This window comes from Strongylocentrotus purpuratus, unplaced genomic scaffold, assembly GCF_000002235.5.
Source record: "Strongylocentrotus purpuratus isolate Spur 01 unplaced genomic scaffold, Spur_5.0 spur5_scaffold_15, whole genome shotgun sequence".
In the NCBI taxonomy this organism is placed as follows: Eukaryota; Metazoa; Echinodermata; class Echinoidea; order Camarodonta; family Strongylocentrotidae; genus Strongylocentrotus; species Strongylocentrotus purpuratus.
In genome coordinates this window covers 2,767,644-2,794,822 of record NW_022145600.1, presented here as the reverse complement: position 1 = coordinate 2,794,822, position 27,179 = coordinate 2,767,644, and the positions used below count along the sequence as shown (strand labels likewise).

The window sequence follows — 27,179 nt, the reverse complement described above, 5'->3', positions numbered from 1 at the left end:
CAGTCGGGCACCTGCTTCAGAGTGGTGTATATTATAAACAATTAAGGAACTGGATCTGCAGCTTCATATTTTCGATTGTAAGTTGTTTTGTATACGTTTTTTTACATCATTTCAGTCCTTCGTTAAATTAAGTGATGGTATGATGCATAGCTTTAGCCTCTTAATAAAAATGATTTAGCGCTTGAAATCAAGATGGAGTGAATTTTGGCGGCATATGGAGAGATCTTGAGTAGAATGTGGGCGTTTGCGTTAATGCCGTCTGTTTGGAGCCAGGAGGGTGTTAACTCATTTAATTGAATATGGAGTTAATTAATGCCCTTCTGGCTCTGAACAGACGATATATGCTTGTGATGTTTGTATGCGAGAATGCAGGTGTATGATTATACCATTTTATTACCCATCTATTACCTGTACAGGGTGGAAGATGAAGATGGGTTGTTGGTGAATGATTCTCTGACTTTCTGTTTCTTAATCTTCCCATAATTTCATCAATCATTTTGTTTTGTGCTAATTGATACGATAATGATTACCATGATCATCCTATGATCATAAAGACAACACTACCATGATCTGTATGTATTCTATGATAAATATGGAACAAGAATGGGGAAAATGGAAACAGAAATGAGTTCCCTTTAGGATGGCTTATGTTGAAGTATGTATTCGAATGATGTATAACAATATTGTTTTGATATTGTTTGTATAAAATGTAAATGCGATTTTGTGTGTGTTTGTCATAAGAATAAAAATTGCCCATCGGGGCAAAGATATGGAGGATAACAAATTATGTGTTTAGTGTCGCAGAGTCAGTTCAATAATATACTGTAATGGACGATCAGGAGAAAGAACTGTCATTCTAATGAATAAATTATTGTGGTGTAGATGCGTTTTGATTATTACTTTCTTCATTAAATACTAGCAGCATTTTATGATCTGAACATTGCACCGTGAATGTAATGTTATAACGATCGAGCCTTTGACAGGATTACGAGCGAGCAAATAGATTGAGAAAATTGTTACGGAACGTTTGACAAACCTCAATTTTTAATGCCAACCCTAAATAATATGTTTTTTGTGTGCGTCTCTTAACTTTTTATTGTCGATCGTCATCTCTGGAGCAGCTCATAGTAGCTTTATATGGGAGGCATTTATGAAAAATCGAGCCACCGCCTTCAGAGAGAGAGAGAGAGAGAGAGTAAGTCTACTAACCGACCTAATGGAATATTGTCATAGCATGCATTGTGTCGGAATATTCAACCAAATTTCCCGAAACTATACATTTATATTTAAAAAACATGCTTAAAGATACAAATATTTGGTATGATTGACTTTTCAGAGAGAAATGCAAAATATATATCGTAGACAGACAGGAAACTATTGAGAAAAGATATAAAAATGTAATAAATGTATACCACTGCCTCTGTTGTCGAATGTTACCGATTGTGAAGATTGAGTCAGAGAAACTGATATAGACATATAGAGAGGAAGGGTATGGAGAGGCACTTCGGTCCGGGCGTTCCAAATTTCTGTAAAATGTGAAAATCTTATATAAATGTCATTTCGGTCGGCAAAGTTCTTTTCGACGACTCTGTGAAAATCCATTTTTCTTTCTTTAAAAAAAAAGAATTTCCCCCCCCTTCCACAAGGTTCTTTATTTTCAAAACAAGTTTCATCATATACAGTAAATAGCCATATATCATATAAAAATAATTAAATAAATAATTTCCATACATAATGGCTTAACACAGATAATAATCATCACGGCCGAAAACTTTTGTGGCAGATAAAAACAAACATTTATGACAAAATTATTACTTTAAATATAAAATTAAAAAAATAAAAAAAAAAAACATAAAATACATGATCATGTACATGATCAAAACATTTTCTAAAGTGAAACCATTTCTTTTTCAATTTATTCTCTCTGAGATTTGTTTGGTATATATATATTTCCATTTCATAATAACGGTTTACAGCTGATAAAATTATATCAAATGATGGTAGTTGATTTCGTAATTTAGCTGAAAATATTTCTTGTCTTACAACCATCAGAACACAGTTGAGTGCATTATTATTGCTACCGCAAGATCCAAACAATTTATTTTGATTTGTAAGTTTGATCCTTTCCCCCGTATTACGAAATATCCAGAACTCTAACTTCGACCATACTTCATTAGAACAGTTACAAAAGCAAAAAAACATGTATGATAGTTTCATCACTGTTACTACAAAAAGTACACTTCTTGTCAGCCACTACACCAAATCTTAACAAACTGTCCTTCATGTATAATATTCTATTTAAAATCTTGATTTGAAACCACCTCATGTTGATATCTATTGTTGACTGAAATGGAATTTGACAGTACGAACCCCAAAGTACATCTTGAAAATCTAAAAAACTTTTCCACTTTGTAAGGGCTTTACATTCTTTTACTTTTTTTTTTTTTTTAGCAAAGACTGATAAATATGTGAACAACCAACATTTGTTTTCACCACAAGGTGCACGGCTTCGGGAATGATAGGTTCTAAGGCCTTACTAAGAGCTACATGTGTAGTCATTTTAAAAACTGACCGAATTGCATTACAAAGACCATAGTACTGGAGGAAATTTGTTTGTATGTCAAATGTCCGCTGAAACTCAAAATGAAAAAAAAAGAACCATCTATTTTTAGGATGTCGTTCACAAAACGTATTCCTCGTAAATTCCAAGCCTCAAAACATACCACTTTGTCATTCATTTTAATGTGGGGGTTATTCCAGAGAGGTTGACTTGCAATGTCGTCAATAAGAAGTTCGACCAAGTCTGACCAAGCGAAAAATACCTCTTTCCAAAATGGATTTGGAGTCAAGTCTGCTAATTTTCTAAAATAATGTGAGCCCATATACAGGTGAAAAAAAATAGGTTTTGGGCAAGAATGAACTGAACATGTGAAAAGTGAAACTTTCTATCTGAGAATCAGTTACAAATCTTCTAATCCATGATATTTTCAGGGATTTAGCATGAATGTAGATATCAATCATCTTAACCCCACCTTTATTATACATTTGACACATTTGTTCTCTATTGATTTTATCAGGTTTGTTACTCCATATAAATGCATAAAAAGAACGATTTATATCTTTCATAATTTGCGAATTCGGTTCTGGAAGTGAAAGAAATAAATAGTTCAATTTTGGAACCAACAAAGATTTGACTACAGTTATTCTTCCGAGGACAGTTAAGGTTCGTTTAGACCATGCAATAATTTGGCGTTTTATATCTTTAATTTTTTTTCAGTATAATTATGATTTACCATCTCTACTAAGTTAACCGAAAAATCTATTCCTAAGTATCTCGAATAACCTTCTGATACCCAATTTAATTTTGTGCTCTTTATACTTCCTTTGAATGAATAACATATCACAGCAATTGTTCCTTGTTATTATCATATTTCATTCCAATTTACCACGAAACTAACATCATCTGATAATGTATTTTTTGTTAGTTATCATGTTTTTTATCATGTTAGACTATGAGAGGGCGAGTCGGCTTGATTCTATTTGTAAGATGTTATCTGCTACTCTCCCAGGAAATGTTTTTCCTGGTCTCATTTTTTCCCTTCAAAGATGCAGCGTGGAGGTATAGAAAATCATATTTATAATACATATGGAATTAACCCGACTGGCCCTCTCATAGTCCAACATGAAAGATATTACATTCTGCTTAGCAATGGTACATTTGACCTTTACTCTTGATATCAATGTACTATCATTGTTCTTGCTTACAATCATTAACTTTATTAATCTATAATATTTAAGGGCCATCGAAATCATATTCTCCACGGTGGTATGAATGCCAAGCGGTTAATATAATTTCGTACCGATGATATACATTTTGATGTTACATGCATATACATGTGAGATGTTTGCGCGATGATTCAAAAGATAGTAAACATTGATAACAAACATTATGGCGTCATGCTTATTTAGGCTAGCAGCTCCGGCGACCCAATCAGAGATCCCATGCCTTTCAGGGGGTTTCACTTCCTGCCTCCATGGATCATGGATAATAATAACAATAATGTAAACAATTTTTATATAGCGCATAACACATAGGCAAATTGCATGTCTCTATGACAGATAAAACAATACATTGGGTTCATGATTCTGATTATTTATGAAGTGGTGAAGAGATATGTCTTCAGAGAATTGATAAAGGTTTCATAGGATCCTATTATTTTGGATGGAGACGTAAATTTGATTTCATGTATTCCTTTGATTATCAGAAAGAAATGAAATATCGCATGACTCTGAATCTGACCTCTGAAGTAAGCTATTTATACAACAAAGGGGTAGGCCTATCATTATTAAATTCTGTTTCGAAGTGGAATCAGCTACTGCGATTGACAGATCATTATTTGCTTGTTGTAATAGTACAACCTTCTAAATAAATATGAATCTTTTTATTTAATGGGATAGAAATAGAAATTGGGATCAAAAGACCAACACATAAACATCTACAAAGCTGGAATCGGCAATGTCATGTTGAGTTCGGAAAACCTAATATTCAAATTCGAATTTTTGATAACCATACTTGTTAAGTATTGTCGAGACCTCCTTCGCTATCGATACACTTACACGTAATGTAATTCATTCATTATCATATTTTATATTCACTGTACGTACAATTGTAGATACCATGGTAATGAACTTTAGTTAATTTAATCTCGCACGCAAGCAATCGTCGCATTTTCGGACTTTGTTCTCCAAGCAGATATAGATGTAAGTGGTTTCACGAGATGTGTAGAAACAGAAGCAGATAAGGAGGGTATTCTTTGAGGGGGGGGGGGGGGGTGTTCTGATAGTCGTCAAAAAGTAGATGAAGACGTATCTTCGTCGTCTATAGGTTACCGTGTAATCCTAAATTGCTTTTTTGCAAACGATGTGTGAAAATATGGGCAACATATTTTATGCAGTCATGTTCCTATAAAAATACGCGTTGCAGAATGAGAATTTAACAGAAGAAGAAGAAGAAATAAAATCACTCTAAACGTTCTGTTTCCTCGGTTAGTTTGCAGATACCTGGTTAGGGGCATATTGGGGTATCATGGGGTATGATGTGTCTAATCCTGATAAACAAGCCTGCATCAGAATATGCGTTACATTGTCAAATCTAACTAAATCCTCATTACAAACATTTCGCACAAGCATTGAGATTTGTTAGTTAAGCGTAGGGTGCGTTTCGGGTGGGGGGTAATCCCGTCACCCCACTTTTCGGGGGACGGTGATGACGTGCCGAACATGCTCTTCCGAAATGTGAATTTTGACGGTAACTTCTACTACGGTTATCCTCAACTTAATTATCTCAGAATTCGTACCTCCCTGTGCAAGGTATCACGAGCAATCGTCTCACGACTGTGGACTGTATAGGCCTACTAACAAAACGAGCGATTGTACTTGAACATCACAAAATGATGTTATTATGTTCCGTCAATGTTCAAGGTTGATGTTCAACCAAATAAAGATGACAAATAAAGACTTATTCGTAACTTTAAAACTACATGGTTGTAGCATGGACATTCAATGAAGGCATCGATGGAAACTGCGCGCGGTATACATTGGGCAATGCATATACATAAAATGACAAGTCAAGACATGCATAGTCTTAATTCTAGACGTCATACATAACAGAAGTTGTCCAGATATGCAGCGGTAAACCGCGGCGTTTAATTATTGTAATATTGTTTTTTATGAAGACGTAAAGTGTAATACGCTTCACATTTCCTATCTAATAAAGCAGAGATAAGTGAATAGCGTAGGACCTGTGTTACGCTCAGTTGACATTCATTTTACACGTTTTAAAAAAAATATTTAAAAAATCAAACCGCGGCGGATTTGTTGTTCCTACCGCGTCAAAATTATCTGAATGAGCCTTAAATCCGTCGAAAAGGGAGATAAAACTGGTACAATTTTGTTACCCATTTGTTTCATTGATTCCTTTACATTTCATATGATACAGCAGCGACGTGAGCAGACCATAAGATGACTAAAGAAGAGTTTAATTTCGAGGAGGGTGAAGACAAGGAGAGCGGCGGAGGACGTTTCTTCACAACGTTCCAAATCGTCTTTATCTGCATTGCGGGAGCCGCCGTGATAATCGCCGTCGGGTGTATGTGCGCCTTCTTGCCCGACCGTTCTTGCGAGCAACCTATCGGGCCAGAACTCCCGACGACGGTCACCGCCGAACCCACCGAGGCGCCCCTTACGGAACCACACGTGACAGAACCACCTGTGACAGAACCACCTGTGACAGAACCGCGCGTTACGACATTAGCCCCAAATGCAACTACAGAGCCATGGAGTGGACGTTTAACATACGATCTTATCCCAGAAAGCTACGAGCTCTATCTCAAACCATACCTCTATGATGACGTAAGAAAGAAGAAGAAAACAAAAATCACATTTTGTGCTTTCCCCATACATTTGTCTGAACCCATTGACCACTGAATTGTTATCTTTCCCATCGGGTTAATACAGGAACAATCCGGTTCCAGTAAGCAATGGGTTAATATCTTTAAAATAGAATTAAATCTGGACTGCACTACTTGTAGCTACTTGAGCCCTCTATACAGCTAACAATTCCTAAGCGGTACCCGTTGATTCCCCCATGGTCCCCTTTTTCTTATGTTAATTGAGAGCTTGATTTGATGAGATAATTACCTGTCAGTGACCATGCAGGGATGTCTAATCCCTCCTAATTTTGTCTAATTATCATTTTCTCCAAATACCAATTCGTTTACTGACAAGTAATAAGATTAACCAAGAATATTCGATAGACTTGGTTGGAAGTGACAATAATTATAACGGTTATGTTAGCTATCTAGACATCGTTAAACAAAGGGGATGAATTCATTTAAAAACCATAGTTTGTAATTTAATAATAATAAAGATAATGAATAAATGGGCTGTAGGCCCTGGTTATTGTTGTTGTTATTTAAAATAATTTTGTAATGTACTCGTTTAGAGCATCCTTTTATTTTTTTAAAAATTATTATACTACGTGGTTCTGTGTTGAATTTGTGTTGTTTTGTATTAAATGTGATGTTATTTTATGTACCTGTATAATGTAGGGCTTCCTCGGAAAGCAGGTCATTAAATTTATTTTTGGCTTGAGTGGAACTACTCTACTGAAATAAAACTTAATACATAAATGAATATATTATAACACCGATGATGGAAATGATATGATAATGATAATACTACTACTATTAATATGAAAATAAGAATAATGATAATTTTGTTGACCCACGAAGCTTTTTCCTGAGAACCCTGAAATTATTATTACCCCAGCAATTACCAGGGACCCATTTACACCTGTGTGGAGAGCGGCAACTGTGGAATGATGTCTTGCCAAGGGACGTTAGTGTCGGGCCTGGGTTTAGAGTCCAATACCGCGACACCTCGATTTTATAGACCGATGTATGAAAGCTAAATAGACTAATCAGTTTTTTTCTTTCTAAAATTTATGCCTCAGGACCTCGGTGAAGGTGATCGTATATTCACGTTTGATGGAAGAGTTAAAATACACTTTAGATGTAATACGACAACCCAGATGGTGACACTGCATATGCTGAATATCACCATTAGCAGCTCCACACTAACTGATAGCGACGGGAATGAAGTTGGTATCGAAAGCAACTCGTTTACTCCCATTTACGAGTTCGTCCATTTTCATGTTGCTGCTGAGCTCGAGGAGGGTAAAGACTACATCTTGGAAATCGAATACCTTGGCGAGCTATGGACCGGACTCTCGGGGTTCTATCGTAGCAGTTACGAAGAAGATGGCGAAATAAAGTGAGTCCACCTATTCTTTCATTATCATTCAATATATTTTTGCTTGTTTGTTTTGTTTATTTGAATACGGGTAAAGAACACTATTCGGCTTTTACGTCTGTTCTTCAGCAACTCGGTCGATTACAAGAGGTAACAAAAACACGAAAAAAACAAAACAATATCAATATCAATTACAATTACATTAAAAAATAGGGCCTATGTCCACAAAAGAAACAAAATTACAAAGAAAAAGCTATAAACGTTTACAAAAAAGAAACAGAAGGATATTAGAGGAAAGCTCATGAAGATGAAGAAAAACGGATTTACGAAAGAGACTCACGATAAAGTCTCGTTATTTTTTCCCAAAAAGCATTTGAGACTAAAGTATATACATGTAGCTGTTACAAAGTAAGATTGACATGTTTGTAGGAGTTTGCACAAAGTAATGGAAAAAAAAACAACCTAAAAACTCCTTTGGGTTGCTCAAGTAGGAATATGCGATCCCAAAACCTTTAAATGCAATGAAAATAGTGCCGAATTTTCGAAAAAATCACCCTCAAAATAGTTTCTTCATAAAAAACTGAATAAGCTCACTTTTGCTTCCTTTTCTAAATCGTTTTTTGTTGCTGTTGTTATGTTCTTCTTCTTCTTCTTCGTTTTCGTCATCATCGTCTTCTTATTCTTTTTCATCATCTTCTTCTTCTCCCCCTTCTTCTTCATTATCATCTTCTTCTTCCTTTTTTTCTTCCTGCTCTCTCTCTCCCTCTCTCATTGACTCTCTCTCTCTCTCTTTGACTCTCTCTTGTCTTTCTCTCTTATCTTTCTTTCTTATTGCTAACATGGTTTTCTTGCTTTTGTTTCTCTCCTTCCACTCTACATGTGACCTTTCTTCTCTTTCTTCCTCTGTCTGCCTATCTATCTCGTCTCTCACTCTGTCAACCTCCCCCTGTCTGTCTTTGTATCTTTCTCCAATCTCTTTGTATATCTACCCCCCTTTCTCTCTCTCTCTCTTACACACACGTATACACACACGCACACGCACATCTTCGCACGACATTCGCCACACACACACACACACACACACTCCATTTCTTTCTCCTCCCATTAGATGGCTAGCCACCACTCAGATGCAGCCCACTAGCGCCCGTCGCGCTCTTCCTTGTTTCGACGAACCCGACTTTAAGGCCGTCTTCCAAACCCAGATCGAGCACCGCGACGACATGGTCGCCCTATCCAACGGCATCGAAATCAGCGTAAATGAGAGTGAGACCGAAGGATGGCTGATTACGGAGTACGAAGCCACGCCCATGATGTCGACCTACCTCTTAGCTTTTGTTGTCGGCTACTTCAACTATACGGAAACATACACCGACGGTGGAATTCGGGTAAGTTGTGCCCCCCCCCCATATTACACATCTCCAATAGAAACTAGGGGTCGGGAAGCCGCTGCCGTTGCAGCACCCCCTGGTGGTTAGGAGGGGGGGGGGGCTCAGGAAAAAAGTTTCAGCATTCACAGTGAAAAGTATTGGATACGGGATTGAATAACGTGATAAGTTGCTAGTCAGAGAGTTTAGCAATGGAATAGAAACCCCGAAGAGTGATACCCCTCTTTATTATGATTATCATAATTTTTATCATTTTTATCATTCTTTTTATTATTATTATTGTTATTATTATCATTTTCATTATCATTATTATTGTTGTTGTTATTATTATTATCATTATTATTATTATTATTATTAATATTATTATTATTCATTAACCATCTCATGGTTATCATAATAATTATTATTATTTAGCTTCTTGTTTGCCAGAGATGTTTGGAATTTTCGAATCCGCCACTGGTGGAATATAACTTTTCGTCCTCCGCATCCCTATTGAAAAAATAGATCCGAAGGGTAGCCGACACCTATTCCCAAGACAAGAGTGTCCAAAGAAGTAGAGCGTCAGGGGGGTGTTTCACAAAGATCCTAAGTTGAACTTATCTCTAAGTTGGACTTAAAATTTATGGGAAGCCATTAGCATCCTTGAAAATATTTTGTAATTTTTGTTTAGAAGGCATAAAATGTTGATTCAAATCATTCATATTTTCTATTATCATGGGAGATTTCATGTTCTTGATGTGGAATTGATGAAAAGTCTAAAATACTCCAATTTTTGCTTTTGAATATATTTCATTTTAAGGCTCCAATGGCTGTCCATACTTTTTAAGTCCAACTTAGGGTTAATTTCTACTTAGGATCTTTGTGAAACACTCCCCAGGACATAATGGCATAGTCATATCAACATGTGCTCAAAGAGGAGAATAACTATATCGTATATCTGTGGATTCGATTATTAAAATAAAAACCTGTATCGAGCTTTTTTTTGTTTGTATTATAAGTTATCCTAATAAAGTACATCACTTCCCAGGTGTTTGTGCATTCTTCTTTCAGATTCGAGTTTGTCATTTATACAAGATCTGTATTTTTTCTTAAATCTTTTAGTTCCGAGTTTGGTCACGACCGGAGGCGGTGAATACAACAGTATATGCTCTTGACATCGGATCTAATATTACCACCTACTTCGAAGAATATTTCAATATATCTTTCCCTCTTGAAAAACAAGGTATGGTTATTGACATATAATTGTTCTCTTTTCATTGCGTAGATTGTATCTTCATCATTCACATTCTCCTTCCATGATTACAGTTGCAAATCTGTTAAATTTGAATAACCCTAAAACTATTGAATAATCATACATTTCAAAATATTACCTGATAAATGAGGGTCGAAAATGGGATTTCATTTTTTGTTCTCACTCAGACTTAAACGATCTTATGGACTTTCGATGATAAAAAAAAACCCACAGGCGAGTACATTATAAAAATAAGAACATTACAATGACGTAACAACATTTGAAAGGGATATTATAATAGGGTATTTTAATGTCCCTCGAGTGGAGTTCTTGAAAGTCTTCGCGATCGTGTTAACACCGGGGCTTGTTGGAGTAAGAAAACATGTGTATGCTTGTCAGTATGCAACCAGGGGACCGACGGCTTTATATCCTCTACGAGGGACTTGGTAATGAAGATTAATGCCTTTCCAAAGGGCACTAGCGCATCGACTTGGTTTCGAACACGGGACCTCCAGGTTACGAGACCACTATTCCACCACTGAGCCATCGAGGCTTGAAGATGGAGATTCATTTTGTACTCACTTTTGATATGTGATTGCCCATCCTCTCTTACAGACATGATTGCCGTACCGGACTTTTCAGCTGGGGCCATGGAGAATTGGGGCCTCATCATATACCGTGAAACTGCCCTACTCTACGACAGCAGGGTCAACTCTGCTAGCAACAAACAACGTGTTGCTACAGTCGTCTCTCACGAACTTGCCCACATGGTAGACAATAATAACTAAAATATACAGTTAACAACTAAATTATTCACACCCCTTGTCAATTTCATGTTTTTCTGTAACTCAAGAATGAAAGCTGGAATGGTTGAATCAAGGCCTTTGTTGAATTTTTGTTTAGATGTTAGCTTTCATATGTCACATTCTCAAGAAAAAATTAAATCAGGACAAGTCAATTTTTCACATACTTTCAAAACATTACAAGGCTTGGTAAGGATATGAATAATTAAGTTGTTTACTGTATAATACATGACATATAAATATATATATATATAATACTGTAAATGCTATATGATAAATAATATATGATATATAAAATACATTAAGCAACACAAACGAAGAAAGATACAAAGTCGACACTATTTATAGTTCAGATTTTCGAATAAATATTCAATATAAACTTTATCTTTCATAAACAAAAAATAATCCTCTTTAAGATGATATGCAATTGGAATCAAACCATTCACGCATGCGTTAGCATAGCCATTTAACAATTATAAACGCGCCTCTAAAAGAAAATGATTGATTAGCTCTCTCTCTCTCTCTCTTTCTCTCTACATCCAGTGGTTTGGCAATCTTGTAACGTGTCTATGGTGGGATGATCTTTGGCTGAACGAGGGATTCGCCAGCTATGTCGAAGGTCTTGGTGTGGAATACGCAGAGCCTTACTGGGGCATGGTGAGTACGTGTTCCAGTCCACAATAGGGACTTTTATATTTGCACGTCGACATATTGGACGTCACAATGCCTTAAAAGGACGTCACACGTAGCAGTCCACTATGTCGACGTGCAAATCTAAAAGTCCCTAATGGTAGTGTGACTACTTCGGTTATAAAACACTGGCTCCTGCGACAAGTGGTACGCGCCAGTTTCCTACACTCGACGAATTCTTAATTTCACCCCTAGACCCAGCATTATAACACTCACCCTCACCCTAAAGCTAACATCAAAACTAATTGAAAATATGAGCCTAACCCTCAGGCGCGCCGGAAGCAGTTTGGGATGGGGGGGGGGGGGGGGGGGGAGAGAAGAGAAACCTGCATCACCACCACTCTTACATGTTGCATACAGGCCCCGCGAAACGTTTTTCAAAATGAAATATTAACGAGCAGGTAGAGTGTAGCTAAGTGTAGCGTGTAGCGAGCGCCCCTGCCCCCCACTTCCGGCCCCAATACAGTAACCCTATACCTTTAACACAATGAAGGCCGGAGCATTTGTCCCAGGAGCCTACTCGGGTCGCGGTAGTATCACTTCATATGTACAGGCGTGAAGTATGATTGTTGGCGGAGTCGAAAATGACACTCTGTCTTCCATACATGTACCTCCATTAACTTTTTTCACAAAATTCGGTATTTTTTGCGTTAAAATGGTTTAAATTGTGCTCTAATTAGGCTTACGTTGCAGTTCTAGATCGGCTAATTGAGTACACATGACGGAAACAAAACTCGCAGAAATCCTGAAAGATTTCACTGCCCAAAAAATCGAATCAAATATGAATATAAATTATCCAAATTGGATAGAAAAAACCTCGTACGAGTGACATATTTATACAAGAATTCAAATTTGTATTAGCAGTCATTCGGATATTGCTGTTGTAATTGAAATACATGATATCAAAGGTGACTTGAATTCCGTCTAGTAAAATTACGAGTGTTGGTTTCAAGTGTTATTGAATAGCTAATCTATTAACAAATGAATAGGCTGTTACTAGATTACACCAGATATCAATGATTGGGGTATAACTAAGGTCAATGGATAATGGGTAAGAGAGTAGAAATAATATTAGAGGATAGCAATTGGAGCGATGTGTTACATGCTTAAATCCTAAAGATTTTTATCGAATATCGAACAGTTATGTCAAAAGGTCTACCCAATATGTCACGATGGAACTACAAAGGAAGAAAAATAAAAACCAATCATGAACGCAGCTAGTGAGAAAAAAGGCGGCTGACAGCAACATTTGGTAGAAACATATTTGTTTATAAATGTAGGTGCAATCTTTTAGAGATAAGTTATCATGCATAGATATGTCATTATAATGACGTCATGTTTGAAGTTTATTGTTCCACATTTACATTTAAAAAAAATGATCCACAGTACAGTCAAGCTGAAGAAGTACAAAGTAATAAGTATATTGTGCGTATATTAAGTGGTACAAGTGAAGCATACATGATTATGATTATGGTCGTTATGATTATTTGTTATTAATATTATGATCATAATGGATATGATTATAATTATAATTATTATCATAATTGCGATTATTTGTATTTGTAAACTAACCTGTAAACCTTTACCAGTGAAAAACGAATTTCCAAATGGATAATAAACGCATAATTTCTAATTTCAATGAAGATACGACAGGCAATAACAATACAATGTGAAATGTGAGGAGTCTGAATAAAAGGCAGAGCTATTGCATGATTCGACCCCCTCAAAGATGTTTAAACATCATGAAAACCTGATTGATACTATTCAGTAAACAAGAGAAACGGAAAAGGTGTATCACGTTCACGAACCATACAAGGATATGTGCTAGAATGGAACTGCATTAGCACTCTTCACAATTTATATTAACCGTCTCTAATCATTACCACCCTGAAACTTGTTTTTTGTTAACTAAATTTAATTGAAAATATCACTTTCTTCTGCTTTGATTCTTTGCAACAGAATGAACAATTTGTAGATTTGCATCTGCAGCCAGTTTTTGACCTTGACGCCCTAGGTACGTCACATCCGGTCCAAGTTGCTGTCAATTCTCCGGATGAAATCAACGAAATCTTTGATTCCATTTCGTACAGCAAGGTACATCATGTTAGCATAATGTATTTGATATGATCTGATTATTATGATTTAAGATTTCCTTTGACATTTCTTTTCATAATATAGGACACACAATGACAAAGACTGTCAGAAAATCAACCTAAATTACCTAGGTCAATTTCAATAGCTTTGAGCGTCACTTATTGAAATGTGCGACTGTTACAAGGACATTAGACAAAATAATAATCTAAACACGACTTAGGCAATACAATTATGGAATTAAAATTGCCACTAAGTTGATTCCCTAAAATTCTTAACGATCATGTTAGTAAATTGGTAGTACTATGTAAACATTTTCCTTGTTTTGTACATGTAGGCGATGTTGTAGTGCATAATATTGTTTCTAAAATGTTTCTTTTATTTGAACTATATAACATTGGATTTGAAAATAATAATCTTCATTAATTTCATTTTTATTCTGCCAAAAAATATATAATAAAATCTGTAAAACTATTCATTGATTGACATCATGAAGTTTTATAGCTATATAGATCTTTTATTATCAATGCTAGAAATATTAATGTTTACGTCAGTTTCAAAATTTACACCTACAACTAAATATACTATTACTATTAGTATGACGACGACCACCACCACTACCATTACTACGGCTTCTACTAAACTACTACTACTTCTACTACTACTACTACTACTACTACTACGAATACTACTACAGCTACTACTACTTCTTCTACTACTACTACTACTACTTCTGCTACTACTTCTGCTGCTTACTACTACTGCAACATTCTCTTAGTTAATAAAGTGAAACTGAATTGAATTACATTGTATCTTGATTTATCTATCAAGGGAGCTTCGATCCTCCGTATGTTAAATGACATTCTCGGAGAAGATGTATTCTTGAGCGGACTCAACGCTTATCTACTCAGGTACAGAGAGGATAACGCCAAAACTGATGATCTATGGGCGGCTCTTACAGAGGTATGGGTTGTTTAAATGGTGGATTCATCATCAATTAATCAATCAAATGATCAAAAACTAGAACCCAATAACTATGAATGTATGAACAATTCATGAATATATCATCTATCAATCAATCAATCAATGAAGTGATAAGATAACGATTAAAGGGGAGCAGGGGCGTATCTTCATCTAATGATTTGCCTATCATCATTTCTTCCTCATTAAACAAAAATAAATCAATATTTCTTTTAATATTTTCGCTTTCGCCATTTTTTGTCGGGTGGGGATTGGGGGGGGGGGGGGCACGTGCTTTCATATCATCCCGTCGCATGCCATTGCATAATGCCCTTCTAAAATATTATACCGCATATTCGCAAAGGTTGTTGTCTTATTCCACCATGCAGGCAGATGAAGGAATCGGTAATAACGATGTCAAACAGATTATGGACACGTGGACGCTACAGATGGGTTTTCCTGTGGTCGATTTCCGTCGCTTTGACGATACTCACTTCAATGCTTCACAGGAACATTTCCTCATTAACCCTGATGCTGGAGTCGATGACAGATACGGCGATGTCGGGTGAATTAAAAAAAGCAACATTTATGTTCAGGGGTGGACTGGGAATGAAATTCTATTAATTTTGATGTGGCAGCCCACTCAGCCCCAAAGTATTTGTCAACCGGCCCTCATACCATAAATCGATCGTCCCTCAAGCTAGGTCCGTGGGGGAAACTCTCCAAACTCCCCATCACCAGTCCACCCCTGCTTATGTTTCCTATCATGTTGTTTAATCGAAGATCACTATTGGGAAAATGAGAGAGAGAGAGAGAGAGAGAGAGAAAAAGGAAGAGATGAATGGAGGAAGGGGGAGGTAGGGATGGAGGGAGGAAGAGAGTGAGAGAGAGAAATTTTGCTTAGAATAGTTTTCCTTTTCTTATAGTATGTTTTATATTTTTTCTTCATTTGTTTCCCAATCTTTATTTTAAAACTAAAGTTTTAGAACAACAGTAGCCCCAAGTAACACAAAAACAAGCACACTCCAGAAAAAAGTCCGTCGAATTTTTCGCCCGATTCTGTAAATGACCTATTCTATATATCACAAGACAGGTTTAAATTCCCCGCGAGTTCTTTCCGATAAAGGAACTTTGATAACCATTTCGTGTTTTGAAATAATCACAATTTCATTTTAACTGTTTCTTCTGCTTTATCTTAGATACCTGTGGTATGTTTACCTCACCTACACACGAATGACAGGAGCAGATTTTGAAAATCCCAATGCTACGTGGATCGAAAAAGAACCATGGAGTAAGATTATTGTTTCAAACAATAAGTATTATAAATGGCAGTTGTAACTTGGTATGTGTAATCTGTAGATCTGTAATAAGCTATCAAGAAGATAGATCCATTCAGGATCACTATCTAAAAGTTGGGACTGAAAGTTTTTCCGACAGACATGTTTCCAAGGAAAATGGCTTCGGGACCAAAAATAGATATTTTTCAGTAGGAAGGGAGAGAAGGAGGGTCGGAGGGTAAGATGGTTTGTGCAAAGAAAATTTCCCGAAAGTTTTTCATTTTTGTAATTAATTTTCTGCAGCCCATATTTCGGCCCTGGAATGTCTCGGAATGGAGGATGCAAGATCCTTTTTTTAATGGAGGGAAAAGGAGGGGCGGTGGGGGCGGGGGCGGGGGGGGGGGGGCTCTATCGGTAATCAGAATCCGCATGTGAATCCATGAAGGCCATTGTTGCTTTGATTATTACATAATAGTTGCAGCTAGAATGTTATCTCAATGGCGGTCCGTATTAATAAACAAAGCTTCCCTTTTTCTTCTATGGTAACCTGATATAATGATTGAAAGAGAGGGAAACTGTATGATTTAAATCTTATCATTCAATTCTCGTCCAATTTCTTTTTTTTTGCAGCCCTCGTACACCTCTCATCCCCCATGGAAAACGATTGGTTTCTCGCTAACATTCAGCAGTACGGATTTTATCGAGTGAACTATGACGATGAAAACTGGGCTCGCCTCAGCCAACAGTTAGTAGATAGTCATGTGGTAAGCTGACGCTATTCCGAAAAGGATACACGGTTTTATTTGGTTTCCGGAATTATGAATTTTCGGAATTAAGAAACTTCGTAGTAAAGAACCTTTGAAAAAAATGAAACCCTTAAAATTATGAACCTTTTGGAAAAAGACATGTAACCGGTTGGTCTTATGGGTCTTTTTGTTGTTGTTTTCATTTAGTTTGTTTGTTTCATTTTCGGAATTATGAACCTTCTTTTATTTTCAAAAATTACGGAACTTTTTCCTTGGAATTATGAACCAAACAAAAAACAAAACGTCAAATCGGATTTTTTTTTTTTAAATTAGATGCTGTTAGAAATGTGTATAGTGCTAGGAATTGAAGGTGGTTGAAGGTGAAAATTAACTGCCTCTATAAGGCCTGTCTTCATCAGACCGAAGTTGCAAAATAACCCGCTATTTTCAGACTCGGTATAATTTCCCGAAGCTCGAAATTGCGTATTCACGAGATTCGATACGCTCATCTCAAACGGGCGCAAATTAGCCCGCTATTTCCCACATAGCGGGCTATTTTGGAAGATTTCGCGGGATATTTTCTCGACCAAATAGCCCGCTAATTGCAACTGTGGGCTGATGAAAACGCAAATTAGCTGGCTAATTTGAGATCGGGCTGGTTAAACTTATTTTGCAGCTTCGGTCAGATGATGACAGGCTCTCTCCAAATTGTTTTGATCGTATTATAGTACATGCAGACTAACTGATTAAATTATTATAATTATTATTACTCGATTAAAAGTGAAATCCAAATCTACCTTAGCTTAAATTAGTTGTAAGTTTTATGTCAAATACTCTTAAACATTTCTTCTCTCTCTCTCTTTATCAAGGTAATCCCAATCGAGAACCGCGCCCAGCTCATCAATGATGCCTTCAACTTGGCTCGGGTGGGGCGTGTGGATTACCCCATCGCTCTTGATCTGACCCTCTACATGGAGAACGAGGATGACTATGTACCTTGGGAGGCACTCCTTAGTGTTATCTCGTACATCACTGATATGTTCAGCAGGCATTATGGTTACGGCTCGCTAGAGGTATACAGGGGCCGATGCAGGATTGACTGAAAGGGGAGGGGCGTCAAATAATCTTTTGTCACCGTCATGTTTATGTTACTACTAATTTTTTTGAGATGATTTTTCCCTATTCTTTTTTTAAACCATGTTGGATTGATTTACCTTTCTGATTATATTTACCCTGTATGTATTACTAACTAAAGAGATTCTTTACCCATGTCATGCGGGGTTTACCCCCTCGTTTATAGACTGAAACGATAGTAATAAGATAATGGAAATATGTGACTGCATTGATAAAACCATAGACTAAGTGCATGGCATACTCAGAGCTTGGCCTCAGAAGGGGCCAAACGTCTCAGCTTAATGTGATCCATATACCTTTAGTCAAGAAGTCACCTTTTGAGGCCCTTGGAATTTTAGGTGAGAGAGAGAGAGAGAGAGAGGGAGATAAAGAGAGAGAGAGAGAGAGAGAGAGAGAGAGAGAAGAGAGACACATTGAGAGAGAGAGAGAGAGAGAGAGGGGGAACGGGGAGCATCACCCCATTTTTCTTTAATTCTAGATGTTTTTTCTTCATCTTACAATGATTTTCTAACTTGCTAACTATTATAGGGTTATACAAAGTTGCTTAATTTATCTATCTCGGTCGGAAATCAGTCAGGAGGGGAAAACTACCCCTTGCCCCCTCACATACGCTAGTGCATAGACTGTATTATGAAAGAAGTATGATTATATACAATTGATGATATCGATTTAAGTTATAACATTTGTGTTCCTTCTCTCTTATCAGAGATACATGCGGGAGAAAATCCAGCCATTATACGACAATCTTACATGGATCGACGACCAAGTTAATGACCCTCATCTTACACAGTAAGCCAATAAGCGCCTCATGAGAGCAAAAAGAGCGTTAACTCATATCACTTTGACACAGAGTTATATAGCGCCCTTCTGTCTCTTACCGGCCATCATTTGTCATTTTCATCATAAAGGTCATGTGTATTGGGTTGTCGAGAGATGCGCACAACATTCGGCGTCTTCTGAAATAGTAATACATTTTTCAAAAGATGATTTTCGCTCAAGTTTCGTAAAACGCTCTTCCAGTTCAAAGACAAACAAAATGAAAACGAATCGTTACTTGTAAAACTTGGAGATTTGTCGTTTCAAACCATGAAACAATGTCGAATTTTCATACAAAACCATGTGTAAATTGCCTTAATTATTATTCTATATTGATGATACATTCTAGAATCACTGAAGAGGTTCACCTGATTGATGATGTAACTTGCCAATTGGTTCTTTCTTCATTATCAGTAGAAAAATTACAACATGACGAAGCTTGCACCACGCAAGTGAAAGATTATCAAAATATTTTTTGCTGGTTGTGATGAAAGAACCTTTTATTAATGTGATAGTTTAGTTGACAGACCTTCGCAGTCACCGATGCATCGGGACTATTCCAACTTAGTTTAAATTGTTCTGCCTGACATACTCGCACGCCTATTCTTTCAACACAATTTGCCTTTTACATATTCAATACCTCACACTACAGATATAACCGAGTCAACGCCATTGGCACGTCGTGTAAATACCGCAACCAAGATTGTCTAGACGAGGCTTCTGCTCTCTTCCAAGAGTACATGATGAACGATGCGAACAACACTGACAACTTACCAGATTATGATATCAACCCGTAAGCTGAAATTCATTTATCAATCATTTTACTAATTATTGTTCACGAGGGTCTATGAAATTTGTTAATTTTCATTAGCTTTTTTTAATGATGGTCTAAAGTTTATTGACTTTCTTTAATTTTTATGATGGTCCGAAGCTTATTGATTTTCATTAACTTTTCGTAATAGTCGTTGAAGTCTTTTTTAATACACGGATCGTGTAGATTTAACAAGATCGGAAAGACTTTCGAGAAACAAACTTTAGAGCAATTTTCTTTTCCATTTTACGATTACCTTTATAAAATCATGTTCGGATTATTCAAAATGTCACCGAGCACTTTGCATATTTCGAAGAGTGATTTTTAATGTTTCAAATAGAAGGCTATTCGGCTCAAAAATGGAAATATTCAGGCAAAAGGTTGAGAGCTAGCGAAAAAGAAATGCACTTTATTACCTTTAAATTTTCCTTAACGGTTTCTGATATTTGATTAGTACGAAATCGACGTCATTTCATAATATTTTTTAAATTTTATTATATATATATTTTTTTTAAATCACGGCATCCCTAGAGATGTCTTGCGGCACCCCAGTTAAAAAACGCTGATCTAGATAGTATGAAATATATTGACAAAGTTTGTTCGGGGGGGGGGGGGCATGCCCTTATATCACTTGAATCCGCCATTTATCCCAATATTTCCTGGACTTCTACAGCATCTCTCCTAACTTGAAGACGACGGTATATTGCTATGGTATCCAGGAAGGCGGGCAGGAGGAGTGGGAGTTTGGCTGGAGGAAGTACATAGAAACCCTGGATGCCAACGAGAAATCAACATGGCTGTTTGCTCTTTCCTACTCTCAAGCACCGTGGATACTAAGCAGGTAAAACAGCAGCAAATAACACCGGTTTTGTAATAATGAAAGATATATAATCTTGTGGATTGATGTTGTAATTATGAAAATGATTATGAATACCCGGGTAGCCATTGGTCAGTAAAGTTCTGAGAAGATTTAATCTTTATCTATCACGAATAAATCATATTGTCACGACCATTTCATCGAAATATATAAGAAGTGTTTCTTCCAATTGTATGGGCAACATTGTACTTTGAGTTATTGACATTTATTTACAGAACTTCACATTCTCTCTTCCTTGCTCGTTTTCTGTGGTGTCTGTAGGTATCTAGACTACTCCCTGGATGAAGATCTTGTTCGTTCCCAAGATTCATATTACGTCATCGTCTACGTATCACGGAACTACATTGGACGTTCCATTGCTTGGGATTATCTGCGATCTAATTGGGAAACCTACAAACAATAGTAAGAATCTACATGCATTTTCTTTGATTCTCATAAGATTATACTTAACTGCCTATTCCGCACAGACTGTCCTTTCCGAAAAAACAAGAATATCTCGCCCATTTCCAAGTACCTTATCAAACTTAAGCTGTTTTGAATTCAGTTTACCATTACTGTAACTGTCTATGATTATAATTATTTCTTTTGTGTAAATTGATCTCTGTAAACTTTTACCAATTAAAAACAGATTTCCAAATGGACAATAAATACTTGATTTCAATTTCGTTTTTGATTTTTTTTTCTTCTCAAGAGAATGCCCACCTTGGCATCAAGGTGGTTTTGAAGAAGAAAAAAAATACAACTTTGAGGTGCAATTAGTGCAATAAGTGATTCGTTGTGAATAGACCCTAATGTAATTCACGACATGTAATTGTGCCTATCATAACATTTATTTTAGCTACTCAAAACGATTATTTAAAAAATATATAAATTTCGAACGTTTAATAATTAAGTCAAGCACATGTACATGTGGAAACCGTTTTGATACTATCATTAGTGATTTTTCGATTTGCACGTCGACATAGTGGACTGCTACGTGTGACGTCCTTTTCATGCGAAGCAGTTCACTATGTCGACGTGCAAATCGAAAAGTCCCTATTGTGTATGCAAACGAGACTTAAGAGTTTTGAGAAATAAAACAAAATGAAAATTTGATGATTAAAAAATAAACACCTATCTCGGTGATTTTTAATCTTTTTTTATAACCTACCTATTACAGTTACGGTGAAAGTCTAAGTGCGTTCAGTTATATCATTTCGGAAATAACAGAAGACTTTAATACCGATCTTGAACTAGAAGAGGTACGTATAAACGTGATTGTCTTTTTATGCATGACATGGGTGCTGGTTTGAAATTCACGGCATCAGTATTTCCAGAATTTAAAATTCTAGCCTTTTCATATATCCTATAAAAGCTAGAAGTAAGGCCAATTTAAGTCTTGATTTTTAATTGAGTCCGGGAGGGAGGGGGGGGGGGCAAAGGGATCACCCACTTGCTCACCCAAACAGCTGCTTACCTAGTCTGTTAAGACTGTGCTTTTCTTGGTTGAAATATCAATTTCCCCCTTTATTTGAATTTATTTTTAGAGCAAAAAAAATCAACATTTAAGTGATTCATTTTTCTTTCCCAATGGGTTTTGATGAAAAGGACAAAATTGAATAAGTTCCCTGATTTTGGATCTTGGTTAGACTTTCTTCTCATCTGCACAAAACATTGTTTAAGTTGCACACGTTTTCCTTCCCCTGGGTCAGGGAGCTCCTCCCGCTTATCAAATCCTAACATTGTCGCTGCTTCTATTCAATCGTTTCATTTTTAGTCATATTTTTCTTCTCATTTTCTGTTCTTTTTATAAAAAAAATAGCTTATGGCTTTCGGGGAAGGCAAGAACTTTGGGTCTGAAACGCGCGCATATGAGCAGTCGATAGAGGTAGCAAATATTTTTAGAGCAAAAAAAACAACATTTAAGTGATTCATTTCTCTTTCCCAATGAGTTTTGATGAAAAGGACAAAATTGAATAAGTTCCCTCATTTTGGATCTTGGTTAAACTTTCTTCTCATCTGCACAAGACATTGTTTAAGTTGCACACGTTTTCCTTCCCCTGGGTCAGGGAGCTCCTCCCGCTTATCAAATCCTAACATTGTCGCTGCTTCTATTCAATCGTTTCATTTTTAGTCATATTTTTCTTCTCATTTTCTGTTCTGTTTTTAAAAAAATAGCTTATGGCTTTCGGGGAAGGCAAGAACTTTGGGTCTGCAACGCGCGCATATGAGCAGTCGATAGAGGTAGCAAATACTAACATCGCGTGGATGAGTACCAGTGCAGATACCGTGGCAGATTGGTTCGAAGATGCCGCCCCCGCTATAGGGGAGTAAACGGGATGAACGCCCTCCTCCTCCTCCTCTTTCTTCTTCTCCTCCGCCTGCTCTTCCTCCTTCTCCTCGCTTGTCTCTATAGCCATCACCATCGTTACCAGAAGAGCAAGAAGGTGGTGGATGTTTTCAGAGTAATGTTTAGAATTGACATTTGGAGTAATGACGAGTTGGAATGATTGAGAAAATGCAGTATGGTACCTCTGATCATGAAAAGCCTAAAAAATAAATTGCATTTTCCTGTAAATAAGTTGGCAGAAGTACAAACTCCCAACGTGGCAAAAGCTAGGTCATGATTTTTGTATTTAATTGGCGGCAGGTAATGAAAACGGTATAGGCTTTTAAAAACAGATGGCAAAGTTATCCTTTGATTTGAAAGAAAAAGTGCCCTTGTAGCTGTTGGGATATGTGGGTATCTTGCTATTTATCAAGTAAAGTTAAACCCTGTGATGGATGCAACATGATTATAACATGGAATTGTTACTACTGCAAGGGATAGTGACCCATGCAGGACCCATGCCGTTGTCTCGTAACTTTGCTTTAAATTTAGTTATGAGGAAAGTTGCGTGTATATAAGGTTGTTTTTGGGGAGAACTAGGGCCTTTGTTAGGCTTATTGATGTTAACATATGCCTTTGTGTTCAAATTATGCTTGAAATTATAGTTCGTGCGATTTTGTGTGCAATTATGGTCGTAACCCATCGGATAACATAGTTTTATTCTGTTGAAAGGAAGTATGCCTAATATATATCGCTTGAAATGTTGAAGTATTTTACTTTATATTTGTTGTATCTGTTTGAAACGTTTTTATTTGAGCTGTGATGTATTTTAATTGCGACAATGTCTTTTATACAGCTCTCAAGAATTATTACATTTTTACCATTATACTTTTCTGATTACAGAAAGATGCATGAAATAGCTCCATATCAATCGGTGCTATGGAAAAACAGACAAACAAACAATACTTTACTGCTTTATCATCTCAAACAGTCCCGAAGTGTTATTCTTTTTCGCTTGAGATTTTCAAATTACCTACTGCATGTTAAATTTAGGGGAAAACGTTGTGAGTGAGTGTGTGTGTGTATGTATGGGGGGGGGGGGGGGTGGTCATCAGGTAACATTCGCTGACAAGGTTTGGAAGGAATAAAACCCAAAAGGAAACAAAAACGAATAATAAGAATGACAAAGAGCGTCTTAGTCTGTAAACACTGTGCGAAAAGACATTGAAGTCAGTGAAATCGTCATATGGGTTTACATGAAGTTAAGTTCGTTTAGGCCAGCATGCTTATATTATATTCTGTTTGTTCACATTTCCTTAATTAAGTCGTTGCTCACGAATCAATCATCGCTTACTAGAAAATGGCTTTATAAATGTTAATATAGCTTCATATCATTAAAAAACTGTTTGTTTTATTTGAGTTGAATTAAAAAGTTCTCATTATTAACATTTTATCGCATTTCTTTTTGTGTAATGGAATATTATTGGCGGCTGTAGATAGAGCCGACTCGTAATTCGGTTCTTTGGGAAATAGGTCCTGCCAGAATGCAGAAACGTACTAGTTTTCGTAAAGACTTACTGTACTGTGATGGCTACGGAAGATAGCGCTTCTTGCTGTATCATATTAGATAACTGAAATATATTTCTTATGGTTACTTTGAATAAAGTAAGGTTGTAGAAATAAAATCAAAATATTGATATATTTCATCTACAATGAATCATATTAAACGACATTGTGCATTTGAAAATTAAATCTAATTTATTAGATGGGTAGCAGTATAGTGCCCATCATTAGTCTTTACTTTTTGTCCTTAAAATTTTGCATTTATCAACAAAATTCTAATACGTATATTGAGTGATATGATTATAAATTATGAAGTGAATTTGTTTTTTGATGAAAAATGTATTATTCACATTGAATAAAAACAAACTTTCATGACAGATTAATATACGTTATTGCGGTTTATTATTCGTGTGGTGTAAACTAATTAGAAGAGTGAATAATATGAAATTTGAATAATATAGGTAATACATTTATTATAGAGTATCTAAAGTCGCCGAAAACAAAGAGCATCGTAGGGTTATACATAATTTGAAGAGTAACATGATACGTCGACTCGTGAAGTATTAATTACATCACGTTATATTACTGAGTAAAGAGCTTATTTAAATTGACAAGACGCTTTAAATGTATGTAGAGTATCTAAAGTCGCCGAAAACAAAGAGCACCGTAGGGTTATACAGAATTTGAAGAGTAACATGATACGTCGACTCGTGAATTATTAAGTACATCACGTTATATTACTGAGTAAAGAGCTTTTTTTAAAGTGGCAAGACGCTTTAAATGTATGTAGCAATGAAAATAACGGGAATCAAGGAGACATTTTGACAGTTTTTAGACCGTTTTTCATCAACATCTAGCTGCGATGAGATCTCTTGATTGTGGAATACTTCATACAGATTTTGATAGATCTAATCTTGATTTTTTGAAATTCATATGCATTTCGAGATAATTGTAGGCAGGAATCTTTTGTCTACGTATCTGCGAGGTAGGTTAGTTAAGCGCATGCCTGACATACTTTCTCCTGGCGGTATATGAGCCAGATAGGACTCCGTCTCTTAAAAATCCTTGGTACTTTTCTCTCTCCTTCTTCCATCCACCTAATACGAGCTCTGATTCCAGCTCCTCTAGATGCATGTCTATACTGTAGATCTTCTCTAACCTCTCCTCTGTATCGGTGTAATCTTTTTCTATTTCTTGATCAGGTATACTGACATAAATTTGTTTTTCAAGTTCACACAATCTCTTGTCTAATGAAAACTTATCATTTTTCCTATCGAGTGCTTGTTCTGCAGAATTGTTGTGAAAATTCACGAATTCTAATCTTGAAAATTTCCCACCTAAGAGAGAATGGATAATTTCCGAAACTTTCATTTTGTAATTTACATCATCTAGGATGTCGGTATTCATTTTCCAATACCTTGGTTCTCTCTCATTTTGTTTGATACAAAACTTAACTGATATAGCACTGTGATCAGTTCTGATTGCAGGTCGGATATCAGTACTTTATGTTTTTATCTTAATTTGTTTAGTTACAAGCCGAAAATCCAATCACGAAGCTCTCTTGAGAGATATGTTTCTCCATGTGTATTGCTTGATATCTAAATGCATTAGTCTCCAGACATCGCATAGAGCATATCTTGTAATAAACTTTGTGAGATGTACGGGTGTCTGGTAATATCTCATTTTACCGCTCCTGGTAAATCCTTGTGCTGTACGTCTAGCACACAGTTCCAATCTCCCCATAGACTTAACTCAGGGTCACTGATATAATGTTTATTCATTTCAGAATTTAACTTTCGAAAGAAACCTTCTCTATGTTGCTTTTGAGTAGGCGCATACATATATTTATTAGCAATAACTCCATATCATGAACTTTGGCTCGTAGCATCAAAAGTTGACCATTTAACATACATTTCACTGCAATAGTTTGTACATTAAATTCATCATTGAATAGTAGCCTATAAAGACTCTTCGTAAGTGATTGGTTCCATGAGCATGATCGAGAAGGAAGAAACACAGAATAACATATAGGGAAAGGTTATAGAAGGAAGAAAAAAAGGATACCATAAGAAAAGGTTATAGAAGGAAGAAAAAAAAAGAATAAAATAAGAAAAGGTTATAGAAGGAAGAAAAAAAGAATAACATAAGAAAAGGCTATAGAAGGAAGAAACACAGAATGACATATAGGTAAAGGTTATAGAAGGATTTCAAAAGGGATACCATAAGAAAAGGTTATAGAAAGAAGAAACACAGAATAATATATAGGGAAAAGTTATAGAAGGAATAAAAAAGGATAACATAAGAGAAGGTTATAAAAGGAAGAAACAGAGAATACCGTCAGGAAAGGTTATTATAGAAGGGAGAAACAGAGGATGATATCATAACGAAAGGTTTGAGAAGGTTATGAACCAGAGCAAAATAACATCGAGTTCCTATAGGAAATTCAGAAGGTCATATTCCGGGTCATATCTGAATAAAAACTGGACATTACTTTTGATACTCTTTCGGAAAATGAAGTTCAAATTGAGAAATTCTAAAAATAGTTTTTGATGACGTCACACTTCACCACTCTATTCCACTTGTGTCGTGGTTCGGAGTTCTTTGGGGCCGTGGACAATATAGGGGCCATTAAGGGTTAGATTTGCATCAGGAAAGGATATCGGTCGAGGGCGAAA

At 36.3% G+C, this 27,179-nt stretch overlaps 1 protein-coding gene across 1 annotated transcript; it reads left to right on the top strand.

Annotated features, from left to right (window-relative positions):
* On the top strand, positions 1-24,722 carry LOC574617 (aminopeptidase N). The gene is made up of 19 exons (XM_030985346.1): positions 1-77; positions 5,999-6,411; positions 7,514-7,833; positions 8,921-9,197; positions 10,299-10,419; positions 11,044-11,198; positions 11,775-11,888; positions 13,881-14,015; positions 14,844-14,975; positions 15,362-15,537; positions 16,172-16,263; positions 16,880-17,013; positions 17,865-18,068; positions 18,836-18,918; positions 19,598-19,738; positions 20,430-20,597; positions 20,895-21,035; positions 21,793-21,874; positions 22,791-24,722. Exons 2-19 carry the CDS (start codon positions 6,022-6,024, stop codon positions 22,944-22,946), a joined length of 3,021 nt encoding a protein of 1,006 aa, XP_030841206.1. The 5' UTR covers positions 1-77; positions 5,999-6,021; the 3' UTR covers positions 22,947-24,722.
* Positions 24,723-27,179: the final 2,457 nt, after the last annotated feature.

Excerpts from the sequence above, each read along its gene's own strand:
- LOC574617 (XM_030985346.1), top strand. The coding sequence starts at position 6,022 with ATGACTAAAGAAGAGTTTAATTTCGAGGAGGGTGAAGACAAGGAGAGC. Across the intron at positions 10,420-11,043 it reads TTTCCCTCTTGAAAAACAAG|ACATGATTGCCGTACCGGAC; the intron begins GTATGGTTATTG and ends CCTCTCTTACAG. Across the intron at positions 11,199-11,774 it reads CTCACGAACTTGCCCACATG|TGGTTTGGCAATCTTGTAAC; the intron begins GTAGACAATAAT and ends CTCTACATCCAG.